Source organism: Cottoperca gobio, chromosome 20 (genome assembly GCF_900634415.1).
Source record: "Cottoperca gobio chromosome 20, fCotGob3.1, whole genome shotgun sequence".
NCBI lineage: Eukaryota > Metazoa > Chordata > Actinopteri > Perciformes > Bovichtidae > Cottoperca > Cottoperca gobio.
This window is the reverse complement of record NC_041374.1, coordinates 9835432-9854966: the sequence shown is the minus strand read 5'-3', so window position 1 is coordinate 9854966 and position 19535 is coordinate 9835432. Positions and strand designations below refer to the sequence as shown.

Below are 19535 nucleotides of genomic sequence, written 5' to 3'. Positions count from 1 at the left end.
GCGTGTGTAAGATTCTCCAAGTGTGTGTGTGTGTGTGTGTGTGTGTGTGTGTGTGTGTGTGTGTGTGTGTGTGTGTGTGTGTGTGTGTCTGCTGTTCAGCCTGAATGTGAATAAAGTGCAAATCACCATCAAGAGTTACGATCGACTGATGGCTCCTGTGTCAGTCGGGCGAGACAAGGCCGCGGAGGAGGAGATAAGAGAATATATAGGGAGAGAAGAGGAGGAGAGGGAGAGAGAAAAGAGGAGGAGGAGGAGGGAGAGAAGAGGAGGAGATAGAGGGAGAGAAGAGGAGGAGGAGGAGGAGGAGGAGGAGGAGGGAGAAAAGAGGAGGAGGTGGAGAGAAGAGGAGGAGATAGAGGCAGAGAAGATGAGGAGGGACAAAAGAGGAGGAGGGGGGAGAGAAGAGGGGGAGGAGGAGGAGGGGGGAGAGAAGAGGAGGAGGAGGAGGAGGGAGAGAAGAGGAGGAGGAGGGAGAGAGGGATGAGGAGTGCCATGAGGGTTGGTTCAGCTGCACTTCTGCAACGTTCTTCAAACTGTTTCAATTGATGAACAGCTTCCTGTGTATCAAGTGTAGGAATGTGATTTGATGTGATTTGATTGATTGATGATTTGATATGATTTGATGCGATTTGATCCATTTTGTGTGCTGATTGGAATTAAATGTTTCTTTAGAAAAACCTGAGCATGTGTACATGAGCTGTGACTGCAGCATGAATTATGGCTCTGCACATAAACTTTCTTTGCCTTCAATGTTGTCATGTGTGATTTAAAAGCTCCGCGCTGTAAATTGTTAACGCCACAGTGTGACGAATGAGAGGGCAGACCTCCATCCTTCATCTACTGAGGCTTGTAGCTTTCTGTTTTTAAAACACACACAAGTGGAGGTAGTCAGTGTGACGTCACCCAGTGCTTTGTGGACTACGGTTTTGAAGCTTCAAGTTTGGCATTTTGGCTGTCGCCATCTTGGTTTTTTAGAACCAGAAGTGACACGAGTAGGACAACACCTAGGTAACGACCTGTCAATCACAAGGTAGCCCCGTCCTAAAATATACCCTGCTTCATCTCTATTTTACTCTAAATGGGAGCATAATGTCAATAAATCAAGTGAGAAGAAGGGTCAGCTTCTCATACACCTCTATACAATCTGACTGATTGCCCCCTGCTGGCCATTAGAAAGAATGCAAGTTTAATGCACTTCCACATTTGCTTCACTTTCCAGGCCCGGAGGTTGCCCCATGGCTGAAAACCATACAAAAACAAAGAGCAAACAAGGAGCGAGACACAAACAGACACAGGCATGTCGATGCCTTGTTCAAACAGAGACACGGTGGCGGTGTGCACACATTTCATCTGCAGCCCGGTGCTGTAGGGCAGACCCTCCCTGTCTAAGACTAGTCTTGCTCACCCACACTGATAAAAAATACCCCCTCACGGAGGACAGAAAAAGATCACACTGTGACTCTCTGCCTCTCAGAGCCGCAGGTGCTTCTCTGACAGCAGCAAGAGGGAGTTCATGGAGTTTATAGCGCCTGTCTTTATAAACACACACTGACTGCTATTGTTGTGGGATTATAAGATGTTCAAATATATATTCATGAGTATGAAATATATATGCATAGAAATAAGAGAAGCACAGTATGTGCACACTTCTGATGTTAATATGGAGACAAGTGAAAGGAACAGAAGCAGACAGACAGGTGAAGGGTCACACAAACTGTGCAGTCCACTTCCTGCCTTCAATACCAGAGGTGGGGACAAGTCGTTGTTTTAGAAGTCACAAGTAAGTCTCAAGTATTCGCACTCAAGTCCCAAATCATGTACCATCTTTTCGGTCACGAATGATGCTGATCACCTGGATTATTATATAATGAACATACTGCTTTGTGATAAACTTTGTGAAGGTGTGTCTGGTGACATGAATCATGTTGGTTTGGTAAACAAACACCCATTCACTTCATCTTACAGGTGAAAACAAACAGCAAGTATTCAGTCTGAGAAAGTGACAGGAGCTTCTATTGAAACATTAAATGGACGTGACATGCAAGTGATATCTGTAGATGTGAGAGTGTGTGTGTGTATGTGTGTGTGTGTGTGTGTGTGTGTGTGTGTGTGTGTGTGTGTGTGTGTGTGTGTGTGCGTGTGGTTGCATGCTAAACAAACAGTACTAAGCTCGTGTCCTGAGGCCCCTGAGCCAATCAGCTCCTGCTTGGCCTTTAAAAGAAGGACGCCCCAACGCAAAGAATCAATCAAATAATTAAATGTGGACTCTGTGTGTGTGTGTGTGTGTGTGTGTGTGGCTGCCTGTCAGCGTCACGTGGTTACACCATGACAGCGCCAGAGCTCGCTCAGACTCACATTTAAAATACAACAGACAGTTAACGTCACACTTTAACTGCAGCAGTGTGTGCATGTCTGTTTATGTGGCTCTGTATGCACAGACTGCACACATGTTTCCACACATGGACAACTAAGTCACCCTGATTACAATATCTTAAAAGGAAATCAAAGCAAAAAAAATGCATTTCAATTTAATTAAAATGCCTAGTAAGGGTGTGTGCACTTACAGTGTGCGTAAGCCTCTCCTGTTAATGTGTGTGTGTATATATGTATGTACAGTATAGGTCGGCTGCAGATGCTATAATCTCCTTGCAGTCCTGTTTTAGGATGAGATTACCAAAGCCATAAAGTGGTAAGAGCACACACACACACACACACACACACACACACACACACACACACACACACACACACACACACACACACACACACACACCTCTATTGCCTGAGGACTGACTGTCCATTTCTGCAGATTAAGCACAGAGACGTGCAGCAGCTCTAATGTAAATGTGGAAAATGTAGACTTCATCAGACAGAGAGGGGGGGGGCCGTGACAGGGGGGGCGTTGTGACAGAGAGAGGGGGGGTATTAGAATATGAAAGGGACCAAAAAATAAGATGGCAGAGAACAGAACAGACATAACAGATATAAAACGGTGAGAGGAACAATTAAATGCGAGTCAAAATAAAAAGGAGAATTTAATGACATTTCTCTGAAATAATTGGGACTTTCCTCGTCTGTCGTTCACTCTCCTTATCCTCCTGCCCTCCCCCTCTTGCTCTTGCGCTTGACCTTCATCTCCCTTCATCTCCTGCTCTCCCTTTAACATTCTCTCCCACTGCTTTGGGTGTGGAGGAAAAACAAAAACAAGAAAAAATGACTTTTCAGTTTCCACTTAAAATGTTTTGACTTCCATCATCGAGTCATTGGTGCATGGTGGGCATGTGTGTGTGTGTGACTATGTGCAGAGTGTGTGTGCTTGCTGTTAATTCCACCAGACTGCAAATGGCCATGCTTGTCCCACTCGCTCAGGAGGGAAAGCTGTGTTTGGTGCATGTGGATAAGCGTGTGATGAAGACTAGAAAGGTGTAATGACAAAGCTGCTGATTCAGAGTACACACCATCTGTCATCAGCACGCAAACAAAAAATGAAACAGTCAACCAATCAATGCCAGCGTCCATCTCAATTACATCTGCTCATAAATGTAATTAAGCGACATATAATCGATGTATGCGCTCACATGTCCTTTTGCTTGCCTCAGGCATGCGTCTGTCCGGACGTGCATGCATTTATTACATTCTTACATTGATCCATGTGTGAGTGGGTGACTTCAGCCTGCGAGTGTGTCCATGTGTGCGATGATCACAAATCTGCTTTCCCTAGACGGATGGTGTCTGTGAGCAGCGTGGCCGTGTCACTGTGAATGCTGATGGACAGCCGGTGCATGTGAGTGAGGTCTGTTCCCTTTCGCGAATTGATTATGCATTTAGATTCAGCAGAAATGGTTAAAATAAAACAACACGGACAGTCAGGAGGATAAGATACGGATATGCTGATTTATTATGAGTGAATATTTGAACATTTTCTTTCCCAACTTGTAATTTTTCACTTGACTTTGACTGATCCTGCGTTTCATACTTCGTATTCTCTCTTAAAACTACTGTAGACGACAGAAAAATGACTTAATTAGCATTGTATTTACCGCCCAAGGACTCCTCTTTAGTTATTTCCTAACAGTTACAGTCTGTTTAGCATCAAATCAATGCATTTTCTTTGCAATCATCCACTCCAACAGACTAATAGCTATTTCCAAAATAATGTTCAGTGCTGCTCCAGCCTCAAGCTCAACACTCGTGCAAGCTGCAAATCACTGTTCCAACTGACACGACTCCACCCGCAGAGAAGGAGAGTAATTCATGCTAAAACCAGATTTAAGCCCTTTTAATGCGCTAATGAAAAGTGCTGTATTTATATGTAGCTGGTAGACGGCAATGTTGTGACATCAGGCCCATCTGTGACTCAGTCTAAACGCCTAATGAGAACATTGCTGAGCCCGAGGCAGAGAAAGAAAGCAGCCGAGGAGACTGTGACGGAAGAGATGATCGATGCAAACCATGCCACCTCTTTGGACCCCCCCCCCCCACCGTCTCACACACCAGGACTCGGGCAGCGGGTCTAACTCAATACCCCGAGCAGCAGAAATCAATGAAAGACAAAAAGAGACGGAGCCGGGGGATTGAGGGGAAGAAATACGGCCAAGTGGAGTCCTGTGTCCACGTCTACCTTAACGCACAAACGGGCAGAAAATCCAGAATGCACCATCGACACTTCTGCATGTCAGTCCGTCTTTTGTGATATTGCTGCTAAATCACACCCAAAGACCTGGGGAGTATATACTGTATGTACATTCAGGAAGACATTAGCAGCAACAGCAGCTCAGGTAGAACAGTATAGCCACATACACACACACACACAGACACACACACACACACACACACACACACACACACACACACACATCTAATATCCCAAGCTCACAATTGATTTAGCTATAAATCCACCACAACGACTGACCACTCCAGCGTTAGTATTTCCAACACCCCGCCCTCGCTGCTCAGACAGAGAGAAAGCTTAATATTCGTCGGGGCACTAGAACAACTCCCAAGGCTTCGGACAGACATGCATGTGTAATGAGCCTTAACACACAGTTCTGTAACAAACATGCAAATTCAAACACAAGCAGCCGCGTCCGCCTGCCTCTTCTGCTCCCTCACATCGTCTTCTCTCGTTCAATAAATTGTGAATGTGCAATCCTTCATATGTAGTTTGTAAAGCAGGGGTGTGATTTGGGGACCGAAAACAAACAGATCTTCTTCTTCATCTTTCTGTGTCTTTTTCCAGCAGTGTACAAATTGTCATGTCACCCCAAAAACACATGACTTAGACTACACACACACACACACACACACACACACACACACACACACACACACACGTTTCCTCAATTTCCTCCCCTCTTGTAGCCTTTTTATTACAGTCTCCCTTGATGTCCCCATCTCCTCCCACAACTCACAGCAATATTAAAAAGGCAGGAAAACAAAAGCTGAAAATAATGATTTAGAAATGAAAATAAGAGTTGGATGTCCAAAACACAAATCAAAGGAAATCCTAAAAGCATCCCTCCCTTCAGCGCTGACTCCATCAAAGTCCTGCGTTCCCTCTCATTCATTCACTTTTCCCCTCACATCTGCCTCCTTCAGCGCCCTTATTCCCTCCACACTCTTCCTCTCTCAGTCTTCTCTTTTCCCCTCATAAATGCCACAGATCTATTCTTTCTCCATCTCCATACTTCAGCATCCTACTATTTGCCAATTCATAGCTTCCCTCGTATCACTCGTCCCCATTCATGACTCTAATCCTCCTCCGCCGCCGGCGTGTATGTGAATGTGTGTGAAAACACTAACCTGCCCTTCTGGCATGCAGCGCAGAGCCAGGCTCGGTCCCTCTTGTTGTACGTGCAGCAGGTCTTGCAGACGTTGTACTGGCAGTCCAGGCACAGGCGCTTGGGGTTGAGCAGGAAGGTGAAGGGCGCGCAGCAGCGGATGCAGCAGTGCTCGTTGAAGCGGTGCTGCTTGGAGAGGATGGAGCATCTGCTGCCTTCCTCCGCCAGCTCCTGCTTCATCTCACTGAAACCGAGAGAGGGAGAGGAGGAGAGAGAGAACAGGAAAGGGAGGGGGAGAGAGAGAGAGAGGGAGAGAGAGAGAGAGGGTGGTGAGTGTCTGGTCGAGAGGTAGAACGTGAACACGGCGGAGGATGGCGATGCGGAATAATTGGAGATGCTGTGGTAAATTAAAAATTTACAGCGAGGGTATTAAAAAAAAGAAAGGGGGGGGGGGCAGAAGGGGTCATGGATTTAGTTGAAAACACTTCCCCGCTCCTCCTCCTCCTCTTTCTCCCTCTCTTACACTCGTTCTGTGGAATTAACGTGATGGCTGACATTTCAATTTGGGAGAATCTGTCATGCGGTGTTTGCCCGCATCAGTCAAAGCACAGCTGAGGAGATCACGGCGTGCACGTCTTCCACACGCTCCAATGGAGAAGCATCGCACCTTCGTCAATTAGGGCATAGACCGCACAGTGAGGATGAGGAGGGTGATGTTTTATTGGCATAAATGGTGCGAAGTTGAAGGTCCGCCGCTGGAGATTCTCATGTTCAACACACAAATGAAGTACAGCAGTGACGGAGCAGCAGCTCCTGAAGCACTTATCTTCTTCTTCTTCTACTTATCTTAACGCCTGTATGTGCAAGTCAGTGTGTGGGGACATGTGTGGAAAGAACTGAGAATGCTTTACTGCTTTTTATGTTTGAAATAAAGCATCTTTAAGTGAGTTTAAAAGAAAGAGAGAGACTGGATAATACAGGTAGTTAATCAGTGTGTTAACCAGCAACACTTTGCTATCGGAGGCCTGTACCCAACATGAATTATGTGCAGGGGTTTTTCCTCTGTAGGATTTGCGCTGACTGAGCAACACACCATAGGCAGAGGCTGCAATAAATTATATAATGTTTTGCATTTATATCATAAACCTCTCATCATCGGTACATATTGCCCTCGTGCCAATTATATTTAAAATAATACGCGAGGAGAGATTAAGTAAAACGTTAACCTCTGTTTACACTAACACACATCAGTTGTCGTTAGGCGCGAGTGGAGGCGGAGATGCAGAGACGGAGCTGTTGCTGCTGGGAAGGTGTGTATGGGCGGTGAGTAAATTATTCAAGCTGCTCTTCTATACACTACACTCAGCCATGTTGCAGCATACATTGCTCTCACTGACATGCACACACACTTGCAGAGCAGATGCCAGGTGCAGTATATGCTAACAGATATGTGCAAAGCATAGACACAAATAATCTTTATACCCAGAATTATCCCCATATGTGCACGAACACAGTGATGCATGCAGGACACACACAACTGAGAAAGTTGTGTGTTGGCCTCCGAACCTCAACTGAAGTCATACATGGAAAATTAAGAGTATAGCAAAACTGAGTGCTGAATGCAGCATATTGTTTCCTGTGGACTGTGTGTGTGTGTGTGTGTGTGTGTGTGTGTGTGTGTGTGTGTGTGTGTGTGTGTGTGTGTGTGTGTGTGTGTGTGTGTGTGTGTGTGTGTGTGTGGGAGCCAGCGGGGGCATTGCAATCTCCTGAGTTATTAACGCTCCTTCTCAAGCAGATCCACTGCTGCCTCACTGATTGCTTTTCATATGCATCATTAGACGCAGCATATTAACAAGACGAACAAACCATTTCATATACAGTGTCGTGTGAGGATGGGCGGGGGTGTGAGGGCTGAAGGGCAGCGGTAGCCATATGCATACTGTAGATAATGACAAACACACAATTATCTATCAAGATGATCAAATGGAGGTTTTCTATTCTGCACATGCAAGGTCACAGCTTCTGGGAAAATGGTGGCCTCCAATCAAATTAAAAACAATCAAAACAAACCTCCGAGCTACATAAAACACACGCTCCTCGTCTGAGCAGCAGCATCACACACATGTACACACACCCAAAACAGCAAGCTAAAAATATGCAGCCAGGAAATCATTTGGTTTGGTTTTGATTAGGATCAGGTTCCATTTTGCTTCTCTGCGTCTGTGTTAATGAACAGCTCAGTTATGGCGGCTAGCTCCAGCCATTTCATTAAACGAGTGGGCGAATACACACACACACACACACACACACACACACACACACACACACACACACACACACACACACACACACACACACACACACACACACACACACATATATATATAACGACAAGGAGGGTTGGTCATGCCTGGCGTCTCTCCGCAGTAAATCGCATCTCGGTTAATGAGACATGAAAAGCTGTGATCATCTCGCAGCCGTGACTGGAGACATGTGGGTCATCAGGTGCCAGCACCGCTCGATCAGCTCTCAAAGAACAACAGTTGTCACTCTTTATTAGCGTAGTGACCTTTTGAGTTACAAACACGTGTAATGTTAACAAGCATTTATACTTAAGCTCCTAATTCTTACCACTTAAAGGGGACATCGTTTGCTCATTTACAGGTACATGTAGTGGGTCTGAAATATCCATTTACGGCTCACTATACAGTAAACTACCGACGGGCTGATTCACAAACTGATTGCTCGGCTTTTGCAGTCGCTGAACCTGCGAGTGGGACAAAAAGAAAATAAATCCCAAACAACCCACATAAGGTGAAATGCATCTGAGCATCTTCAGGTAACTGAAGCATAACAGAAATGAATGAGACATAAAATATTATATAAACAAGTAAACAAGACTCTCTCTGCGCAATAACACACACACACACACACACACACACACACACACACACAGACACACACAGACACACACACACACACACACACACAGACACACACACACACTTTCCTATGAAGTGATTCATATTTCATTTAATACTGAAGTCAAACTCATTAACATTCAGAAGAAGAAAAAAAACACATTATTATTAATTCAACAAGGTCGGTCATTTAATTAAATAGAACTTGTTCATTGTAATTCTGTGACATCACCAGTTCAGTCCCGGTCAACTTTCAGGTGGACTTCATCATTTAATCTGATGATTATTTTCCGGCTCGCTCAGTGAATTATTTTGTAAATGAAATGACAGAAATCAAAAAGAACACGTGAGACTTCTTTCCAAAGTGTTGAGACTCCACTAACACGATGATAACGAACATTTCTGACCACAGATCAAGATTTTCTCACCTCTGCTTCTAAACACTTTACAAGAAATCAGTGCAACGTTAACTCTGACAATCAACGTCATGTTGAACCTGATCTGATATGAAGATCTGATGTCACGTGTACGATGTGTTCAGAGGGTTAACATCCCAGGTTTACTCACGCCTGATGTCAACATGATGCATTGTGGTTCCTCTGGACAACAACAGAGTTCTTTGTATGCTAAAAGTTTACAGGACACCAAACTCTTGAGGTAAAAACTATTGATTATGTAAACGTGTGGAGTGTTTAAGAGCTGAATAACAATTCATTTTCTGATCGAAAATCAGGGCAGGAGAACGTATGTGGATTTAATAATATGCATTTCTGACTGCCTGTCACTCCTGGCAAATATTAATTCTGCTGAATTTCTACAAACTCTCCTCTCCCAACACTTCCTCACTTTCTCCTTCTGCTGCAGATCTATTAACATTGTGATTCTTCAGAGTCCCTCGCCTCCCGCTCCTCTCTCTCTCTCAGCTGACACACAGACAGGCTGAAGTTTCCCAGGTGAAGTTGAATTATGTTACGGCCAGATTTGCAATCTAGATAATGTCATTTCGAGGTCCAGCTGTAGCCAGAAAACTAAAACAACTGCAGTTTCTTCTGTTTTTTAAATGATGCACGTCCCAGCAGCTGTTCTCCGGCTCTCACACTGATGCACTGCTGACCGCCTCACAACTCAAAAGCAATGTGATGAATCAGCGTAGGTGCAAATTAAACACCGTTGTGTTTAGAATATGTAATTTTATGCTAAATAGTTAAATATTTACAGAGACAGATTCAATCTTCTGGTCGCTTATACATACATAGGACTCATAATGTAACATTTGGGAAACTTAATAAATATCTTTATATTGGACAAGCAAGAATAATATGTTTTTAGAATTAGAATAATAACAGTAAAACTTTATTAGCACTAGTGTTGAATAATTAATCAGAATTGTATCGCAGTATGAAGTGTAATATCCAAAGCATGTGTCAAAATACCATTCAGAACATTGAGCTGCTGCAGAGACAGAAATCACACTATGATCACTTTAATATTTCTCTCAATCCATCAGTCAAAAATAATCGCAATTAGATCTTTTTTCCAAATCGTTTAGCCCCAATGAGCATCTTAAAATGAATCTATTATTAATTCATCATTCATAATGAATTATGACGGCATATTACTGCATACCTTTGTGACGCACAGAAAAGCCCTAGAGAGCAGAGCCATCCACCTCCATGCATAAGGAATAAAGCAGCGAACAAGCCGGTTGTGAGGGACGATCAGAATCTGAAATAAATGGAACCCTGTTTTAAGTTTTCTTTTACGCTGCACTTGATTTGTTCACATGGTACGAGAGGACCTGAGGCACAAGACGAGTAGATATACAATACCCAGGCTAACATGTCTCTGCTAAATATAGCACGACTTTCCTCTTGAATGTAGAGCGACGTTCCAATCAAGAGGAAGAAAATGGAGACTGTAGAAAAGAGAGGGCGCCATGTTGGAGTATTGTTAACCCAGTGTTTGGAGAAGATCCTGGAGAAAATGAACAGACAATGTAGCAGAAAGTCTTTGATCAGAGCTTTGATCCGCCTGCCGCAGTGGAAACCCACAACACCAGCATGTAACAGCTACACCAGTAAATCATGCAGAGACGTGGGAGCACACCTGTCTGAGAGGAGTGTGTGTGTGTGTGTGTGTGTGTGTGTGTGTGTGTGTGTGTGTGTGTGTGTGTGTGTGTGCTGAATCTCAGTGTGTTCATATCGATCTGAGTTGATGTGGATTTTCAAGTGTACAGTAGCCAGATGCACTAGGTAATTGTGAATTGATCGAGGGCTTTTCGAGTGATTAAGTTGCTTTTAATTGAAAGTAGACAACTTCAAGTGTGAAGATGTTGCTTTCCTGTTTCTGTGTAGATCTGCGCGTGTGAGTGTGTGTGTGTGTGTGTGTGTGTGTGTGTGTGTGTGTGTGCTTAACTAAAGCCTGTACACAGGGATCCTTTCCTGTTGTTATTCTGCCTGAAGTGACACATTAACACACAGCCTGTGAGTGTGTGTTATGTGTGCATGCATGCATTTCTCTCTGCATCTGTGTGCATTAGAGCTGGAAGACTTCCTATCAGCTCCAGGGTGAAACAGGCAATGAGGACGGGAGCAAATTTTGGTTTAATCGAAGCGCAACATTTGCATTTGGACCCCGACTAGGCGAAGCAGAGTTTCACAGTTCATCCAACTTGAATGCCAGCTCCGAGAGAGAGCGGAGATAATCTAAACTCTTGTTCTCCTCTGCAATGCAGTGGCAGACTGGCACGTGGGTCATACACTTCAAGGTAGAGAGTTTCTGGTGTTCGGATGTTGTTGATGAAGGTGCAGGTGTTGGGAGGCTGGGGAGCGGAGATTAAATCACATTGCTTGTAGGTGAAGATATTCTGCGTCACTTTCAAATGTTCTGCAGTAGTAAACTAATAATCCACTGATCAATTTACAGCCCTGAAACATTTGACTAACGACAAAGTAACCTCCAAAAGGTCGACCCAGTTCTCCTGCTGCTAGATGTGAAATCCTTTCACACTGCACAACTTATTTGACATCAGCACTCTCATCCACGAGAGCTTTGACAAATAGCAGTTCTGGTGCACTCTAGAAAATCCGTGTAAGTATATCGCTGACAACACTGGAGAGTTTTCAGAGTTTTGAGCCTCCAACAAGGTAATTTTCTCTGTCCAGTGCCGACTGTTATATGGAGGGCTGAGCGACTTGACGGAGAGATACAATGCAGCCTGTCATCTTCCTCCGAACTCTCCTGGTTGACATCTGGAGGACTCTGCAACTCTCTCCTGCAGGTTGCTCTCAACACAGTGAGGCTCCACACGTTACGCCTCTTATTCATTGTAACAGCAGTGTCTTGAAGTGATTTTATATTAATAATTAATGAAAAATGTAATTTAGCAGAAACACCTGAGCAGCGTCATAACAACTGGATCCATCAGCAGAAACACGTTGTGTGTTACTCGACACCTCAGAGGCAGCAGGGAGACACAACTTCCCTTCAGCCATCACTAAATTAAACACAGTAAGCCGATGGTCTTTGTACTTTTCAGATTTTTCCCTGTGACCAAAGGGAAACTCAAACTGCAAACGGAATTTCCACAAAGTACAAGAAAACTAACGATAAGGAAATGGACCCAGAACGGCATTTTATATTAAAGGGACAATGAATAAAAGTACATTTGCACAGGTTTGGCTAATAAACCAGGAGATACAGTACAAGGTGCAATGATGAGGAATAAACATCAATGCTGCATACTAAATGATATCGGACTAAAGCATGGAAGACTTAGGAAGAAGCATATTAATGTAAAACACTGAAATCATCTAACAGTCTGCAGCCGCGGCTCGGAGAGACTACACTGAGGCGCGGTTCTACTTTGAGCTAAATGCTAACGCCAGCATGCTAACGCCAGCATGCTAACGCCAGCATGCTAACATGCTGAAGTTTAGCAAGTATAATGTTTACCATCATCATCTTAGTTTAGCTCATTAACATATTAGCATAACACATGAAGTAGAGCTGAGGCTGATGGGAAAGACACAAACATTTGGTCATAAACCAAAGTCCTGGACAAATCGACCAAAAGTCAGAGGATCAACAAAGTGATTATTGTTTCACATTTCATGACAATCCATCCAATAGTTGCTGAGATGTTTCAGACTCAAAGTGTGTGTAACCTCCTTCCTGATCCTCCACACTCTTTTGAACTTTCGAAACATTTTTATTTTAAATATTTGACTCAGATAAAAAAAACGACTTTTAGAGGAATATGGCTAATTTATACAACATACATTATTAATCATGTTCATTTTTCATTGTGTGGTGGCCTTGGTGGGGTTTATTCATCCACTGCATGAATAAAGAGGAAACACTAGATCTCTCTTCCCTCTTTTCTGCTTCTCTCTGATCATATATCAAATATCCGGCACAGCAAATGCTCTTTATGCACAATAGGTCTTCTTTTACTTAGCCCGTCTGCCCATCATCCTGCAGATGTATGAGAAGCTCAAGGTGACTAGAACAGAGATGCTGCGTATGTTTCTCTCATTATCTCTCTTTCTCTGGCACTTAAAATCAACTAAGATACACACACACACACACACATAAGCATACACTCAGATCTCACATAATGTTCCCTAAATGTCAGAACATCCTCCTTGTTGTGTGACAGCCAACTGCTAATGCTCGTCCTACTGTATGATGATATGACATTTATTCCAAGCTGTTCTGCTCTGCATGTCTGGATTCACAAACAATATGTGTGCATAAATATGTTCTTGCAAACATATACTGTATAAAGCCCATTTTCAGCTGGACAAAAATCCCACTAACGTCTGGCTTCTGTCTTCAGAGGGAAAGGTTACAATCGGCATTCATCCGCAGGACAAATAACTGCAGCGGTCACGGTATTCATCAGCTCCGACTGGCAGTGATGGAGACATGACTGCAATACTATGTGACGAGCATTGAAGTGAAAATCAACTGGGATTTGGACAATTATTATAGTTTCTTAACGTACAAAACACACAATTAATATGCTCTCCTCAAAGCCACCAGACTCCATTGACAGAAACAGACATTTTATCTCACTGATCGTAAAACACACTTCAATCAAACTCCACAGACTCCAATCTAAACGTCTTCATTAGTATTTCCAACAATCACCAACTCTGGTCTAAGAGTTTGAAAGAAAGATAAGTCACAGAACTTAAGAAGTAACATCTTCACTGTTTACTAACTCTGCTTTCCGGCACATCCGTGACCTCGAACATGACGCACCAAAAGAAACAGGAAGGCATTTTAACGTGTGTTCCCGTGTGCTGCATAAACACGCTAATTTGTGGGAAAAGGGTATGAAGAGAACTGTGACATAATAGCATTACATGAGGTTGGACTTCCTCCTATGGAAAGACCCCCCTCCCCCTCCCCTTCCTGAACCCCCTGGTAGGTTGTTCCACAGCAGGGGTCCCCAAACTTTTTCCTGTGAGGGCCACATAACTTTTCCCTTCTCTGAAGGGGGCCGGGGTCAGTTTGTAACAGAAAAAGTGTGGCGATCGCAGGGGTGCCTAAACGTAAACATTTATTGTTTTCCAGAAAGCCACACATAACCAAGCTGAGCTAACAGTCCACTTTTTAGCTTTGAGAGTTTGTCTGCTCGCATTTGGCCTTGCAAGTTATCATACTTGTCTTTGTGACGGGATTCATAGTGTCGGATTGTATTCTTTGAATACCGCCACCGCCTCTTGACAGGTGAGACAAACAGCCTTTTCTTTGCATTGAACAAAAAAATAATCGGTTAAATACCCTGCATTCTGAATCAATTTTTCTCTTACCTAACCTTTTCGCCATTATTCCGTTCTATTTGACAGGGGCTAGTCTAGGATTCGCGTGGCCAGACTGAAAAAAAAATCATAATGCGTCTCTGGTATTGTTCAGGGGGCCGGGCCATATCCGGCCCGCGGGCCGTATCCGGCCCGCGGGCCTTAGTTTGGGGACCACTGTTCCACAGAGACTCATTCTTGCAGCATCACCAGGCGCACATAAAGACCTGCTCCATCTCTTCACACACATGACATCCACCCTGCAGGCGTTCCAGCCCGTTGAACTAAGAGGCATGTTAGTAAACACTATGCAGGCAGGCATGAACGGATGAACACATGCACACATATAGAAGACACACAGGGACATAGACCTTTCTGTGTGTGATGGAGACGTCCCCATAGGGACAATAAGGCACAGTCCATGTAAATGCTATGATGAAGGAAACCTCAAGGAGGATCTAAAGGTCCAACTGAGACAGCAGTCTTACAGCAAAGTGCATAAAGTAGGGCAGCAAATAAAGATAATAAAGATTATTTTTCAAATTTTCTTTATGTGTAAAACCCAAAGATATTCAGTTTAATATGATATAAAGCAGAGAAAGCAGCTAATCTCCACATTTGAGAGACTGAAAACAGAATTTAAAGACATTTTTGCATAAAATTATTGCTTTTAAAATAGTTGGCGATTATTTTCCTGTTGATCGACTCATCGTTGCAGTTCTGATACATATAGAGACAACATTATTAAAGCACATTTACTGCGAGTGTTAATATTGACTTGACTGAATACATTGTTAATGTTGAGTTTACAGCTTTACACCAAAGTCAGAGCAATTATTAAAAGCTCCATGCAGGAGCAAAATCATTACACAGCTGCTGGCAGATTACCAGACTCTGCTTTAAGATAATGTCACGCTCACTGTTAACTCTTTCCCGTCTCTCTTTCAACCTCATACCTCTCAATTCTTCAAGCCTCATCCATTTCATGTTCTCACTTCTTTTGTTTTGCCCTTCCATGATATCTCCTCTTTGTGGATTTCTTCTCCGACATACTTCTCTGTGCTTCTGAACTTTCTGTCCCCCCTGAGAATGTGTGACTTTTTGATTCCTTTGAAACCTACGATACCATCTATCCAAGCCTGTAAGTGTGTGAGTTTGTGCGTCACACACCCCAGCTATATGGTTAAGTTACCCACAGTTCTATACGTCAGCAGCCTCTTTATCCCCCCCTCTCGAGGAGACTTCTCTCTTTTGCTGCCGACGATTATCCAACAGGCCAATAATGAGCCCTCACTTTGGGAAACAATCCAAGTCAAATGTGTGCTCCGCTGATAACGTTTCCAATCAGAACGGCCTGCCTGCGCGGCAACTATGTGAGAAAATGAGAGAGATAAAGAGGGTCGAGAAAATAATGTGCGTAGATGGTTTACTGCAACCTCAGCAAGGTGCTGAGACAAACTGAGGGAATTCATTTCTGCATGCTGGTATTATCGTTTGACCCTCCGAAGACTTATTATTGACAGACTAAATTCAAAGAGAGGAATATCCATTTCATTTGACCATCCCTTGCAACGGGAGTAATCGTTTTGCAGAAACTGGAGCAGCATGACTTCATCTGTCAAGAGAAAAGATTTGGAAGTTAAAAAACTGGATTTTATACCTCCGATTATCTTAAAACAAAGTCAGCACACACACACCTTACAAGGACAAACTGAGGTCAAAGTCTCGTAAGAAAGCAAATAAAAACTTATTTTCAAGTATTCATTCAGGTATATTTTTTTATGCATCAACTCAGCATCTTCATGCACCTTTTATCCATCCTTCAATCCCTTCAGTAAACTCCATCAGGCCACTTCTCCCTCCTTTCATCCCTGCAACCCATTTCTCCGGCTACATCTCAGATTAGCAGCTGCACAAGCCGCAGTAACTGGCGCAGATTGTTCTTTCCTCTGTTGAATAATCTCTATTCACACAGGAAAACCAAATCCAATGTGCCCAGAATGCGGCTTAAGTGTCAACCACACCGAGGGATGCCAAGTGAGGATGAAACAGGGAGGGAACGACAGTGGCTACTGAGCACACATCCAGCACCAGCGCCTCCATCCGGGAGAATTAACTGTTTGCAGTGAACGTGCGAGTCGATCTGTTTGTTTGCCTGCCACAAAGAAACAATGTCTGCAACACGCAGAAAAAATGGTGGAACGACCTCGCCATTGATGTCAGGACAGCAGGAAGTCTGCACACCTTCTGCAGACTGAAAACTCACCTGTTTCTACTGCACCTCTGCGACTGAAGAAAAGAAAAGAAAAACTGTTCTTTGTATGAAGCACTTAGTTGGTTTGGCTTATTTGTAGCTGATAGTTGAATTCATATTCTATTGTTTCTGTATGTTGTACTTGGTTTGTCTGATATGAAGTTATTGCTCTGCACTTAAAGGATTTCACCTATTTGAAGTTAATGTACCTACAAGATTCTTGCTGTTCGGAGTTGTATCCTCATGATTGTTTGCACTTTTTGTGAGTCGCTTTGGACAAAAACTTCAGCTAAATATAATATATATATATATATATATATATTTATATAAATATAAATATTCAGTAATATGTTTATAATGCATTATAGACAGTGGTGCCATAGAGTTTACATCACAGCTTCATTGTAACATTTATAGCTAAGCATTTCTGAAACTTAAACAATAAGCATCTCAACATCAGCAGCTTGTGATGCTTTATTTCACTCTTCAGTTACAATATTTGCTATATTGTGGAAATCTGCTGAGTGGTGTGTATTAGTTAGTGAATGCCGCGTGCCAGAGGATGTGTTGCTGTATATTAAGAGGAGGCCAGGGATAGCCGCCAGGGAACGAGTGGCTATTTCTGTGGCAACAAAGACGCAGAGCTACAGAAGCGAACATCGTTCACTGAATTCCCCTGTGATGAGAGAGGAGAGCTGCATGCAGGAAAATAAAGAGGATGAACAAGGGTAAGACAGACAGAGAGGAATAATTAGGGCTGAACCAAGCAGAAGAGAGGAGGGAGTTATTTTTGGGATATGCCAATTCAATTACAGGAGAGGGGGTTTGGCTGTGGTTCTGACATAATGGGGGCTCTCGTACTGACCGGGACTCCAGATCCCCATTAGACCCTGACTGGCAGCCACAGCCCAGCTGATGTACCTTCGTGTGTGTGTGTAGGTTGGCAAGACAAAGCACCATCTATGTCTAGATTTGACACTTGTCACATTAGACCACACACCCACACTGACTGCTCTCACACACACACACACACACACACACACACACACACACACACACACACACACACACATTAAATCAATCCGTTACAGACTCTGACTCAGACTCTCAGGCAGCAGGAGAAGGGCATGTCAACTTCACACACACACAGATATGGAGACAGAATCAAAATACACGCACGGCTGCAGTGTGACTGATGGTTGTGTGACACCACGGTTCATTTTCAGGTCCAGGGAGAGCAGCTTATGTCAGAGGTGATTTGTGTGAAGAGAAGGAAGAATCTGGAACTGAATGTAGACGAACAAATATCGATTGCAGCCTGGAAGAGGAGGGGATTTGTAACTGCACAGCACTTTTGATTTGAGCCCCACAACATCCGCTAATGACAGAGAGCAGGGAGGCAGCACATTAGATCAGTGCTAAGTGCATTTTGAATGAGTGCCTCAATTCAACATTAAATCCAGCAATGATGCAAATTAGATATTTGTAAAGAGGATGCAATGAATACAAATGCAAAGAGGAAGATTTAAGAGAAATAAAGAAAAGGTTGACGTATAAAGGTAGAAATGATCATGACGAGTGTCCGTGTAGCCGCGTTTGCAAACGGATCAGTGTTGATAACAAACCAACTTGCCTAATGCACTTCCCACGGCTGACAGACGTGCATATTGGATTTATGATAATACAGTGCAGGTGGCAAATCAATAGAGTCAACACGACAGAGACACACATACTGTGCCTCATGGTGCATGTCAGGCAATACGAACTTCACACCTGAAATACGTGCAGACAAATGTCTTTATTCACTTGTTCCATCTATCCAACTGGAAATCAGTTCCTAGATCAGTTTCAGTGGCACCGACACACAGAAGCTCGTGTTGCCAAAGTGGCAGCTTGTTAAGAACTATAACACGTCCTAAACATAAAGAGATTGACCAACAGCGTCCCGCTGCAGAGAAGCAAATAACTAGTAGGCTACTAATCTTAACTAACGTTAGCTAGCTATGCTAATGTCGTTAGCAAATGAACGTGCACTTTAGCAAAACAGCAACAGGAAAAAAATGCAGAAAGCTTGATGTCATTATTTCAGCTAATGTTAAAGTTAGTTTGCTAACAACACTAGCATACTAGCCAACGTTAGCTAACATTAGGAAACTCATAAGGTTAGTATTTGATGATCGTATCTTGCATACTCAATTTCAGACGTCACTTCCTTCTCCAAGCTGAGCCCAAACATGGAGAATTCAGAAGATTCAGAAGCAGTTGAAGATCTTGCATTAGTAGATTGAATGTAAATTCAAATAGAACTAATTCAGATTATAACACTGAATGATATAACGTTCTGAACTGGTGTACAGACATTCTTTAATAAGATTTGCATTCAAAAACATTTTGCATTCTGGTGAAATGGCTTCAAACTAAACTTTCTTATAAAAACTGCAGTGAGCCGCATCTCTCTGATGTCCAAGTGTCCTCAGATAACCAAAGAAAGCCACTCATAAACACAATTATCTCAGCCTCAACAACAAACACACACATAATACTGTATTCATGGTATCTGGGCAGCTTACACCACAGGGGGTCCAGACCACACGGTGGTCTTGTCCTTTCAAGCCAAACACATTCATTTCCAGAGCGTTTTATTATTTCCTGAGGCTCTCACTGACAAAAGGTTTGTTTTTCTTGTTAATCTTTGGTGGAAGTGTGCAGATAGAAGCCTGTGTGTAATCTTGCAGTTACACAAAAAAGTACACAGAGGCACTTGTGTTCA

General features: G+C 43.3%; 1 protein-coding gene across 1 annotated transcript in view; it reads right to left on the bottom strand.

Moving 5' to 3' along the window:
• myripb (myosin VIIA and Rab interacting protein b) overlaps positions 1-19535 on the bottom strand; it is a 111203-nt gene that overhangs the window by 57073 nt on the left and 34595 nt on the right. The window contains 1 exon segment of the mRNA XM_029458004.1: positions 5803-6024. Coding sequence (XP_029313864.1) covers positions 5803-6024 — 222 coding nt within the window.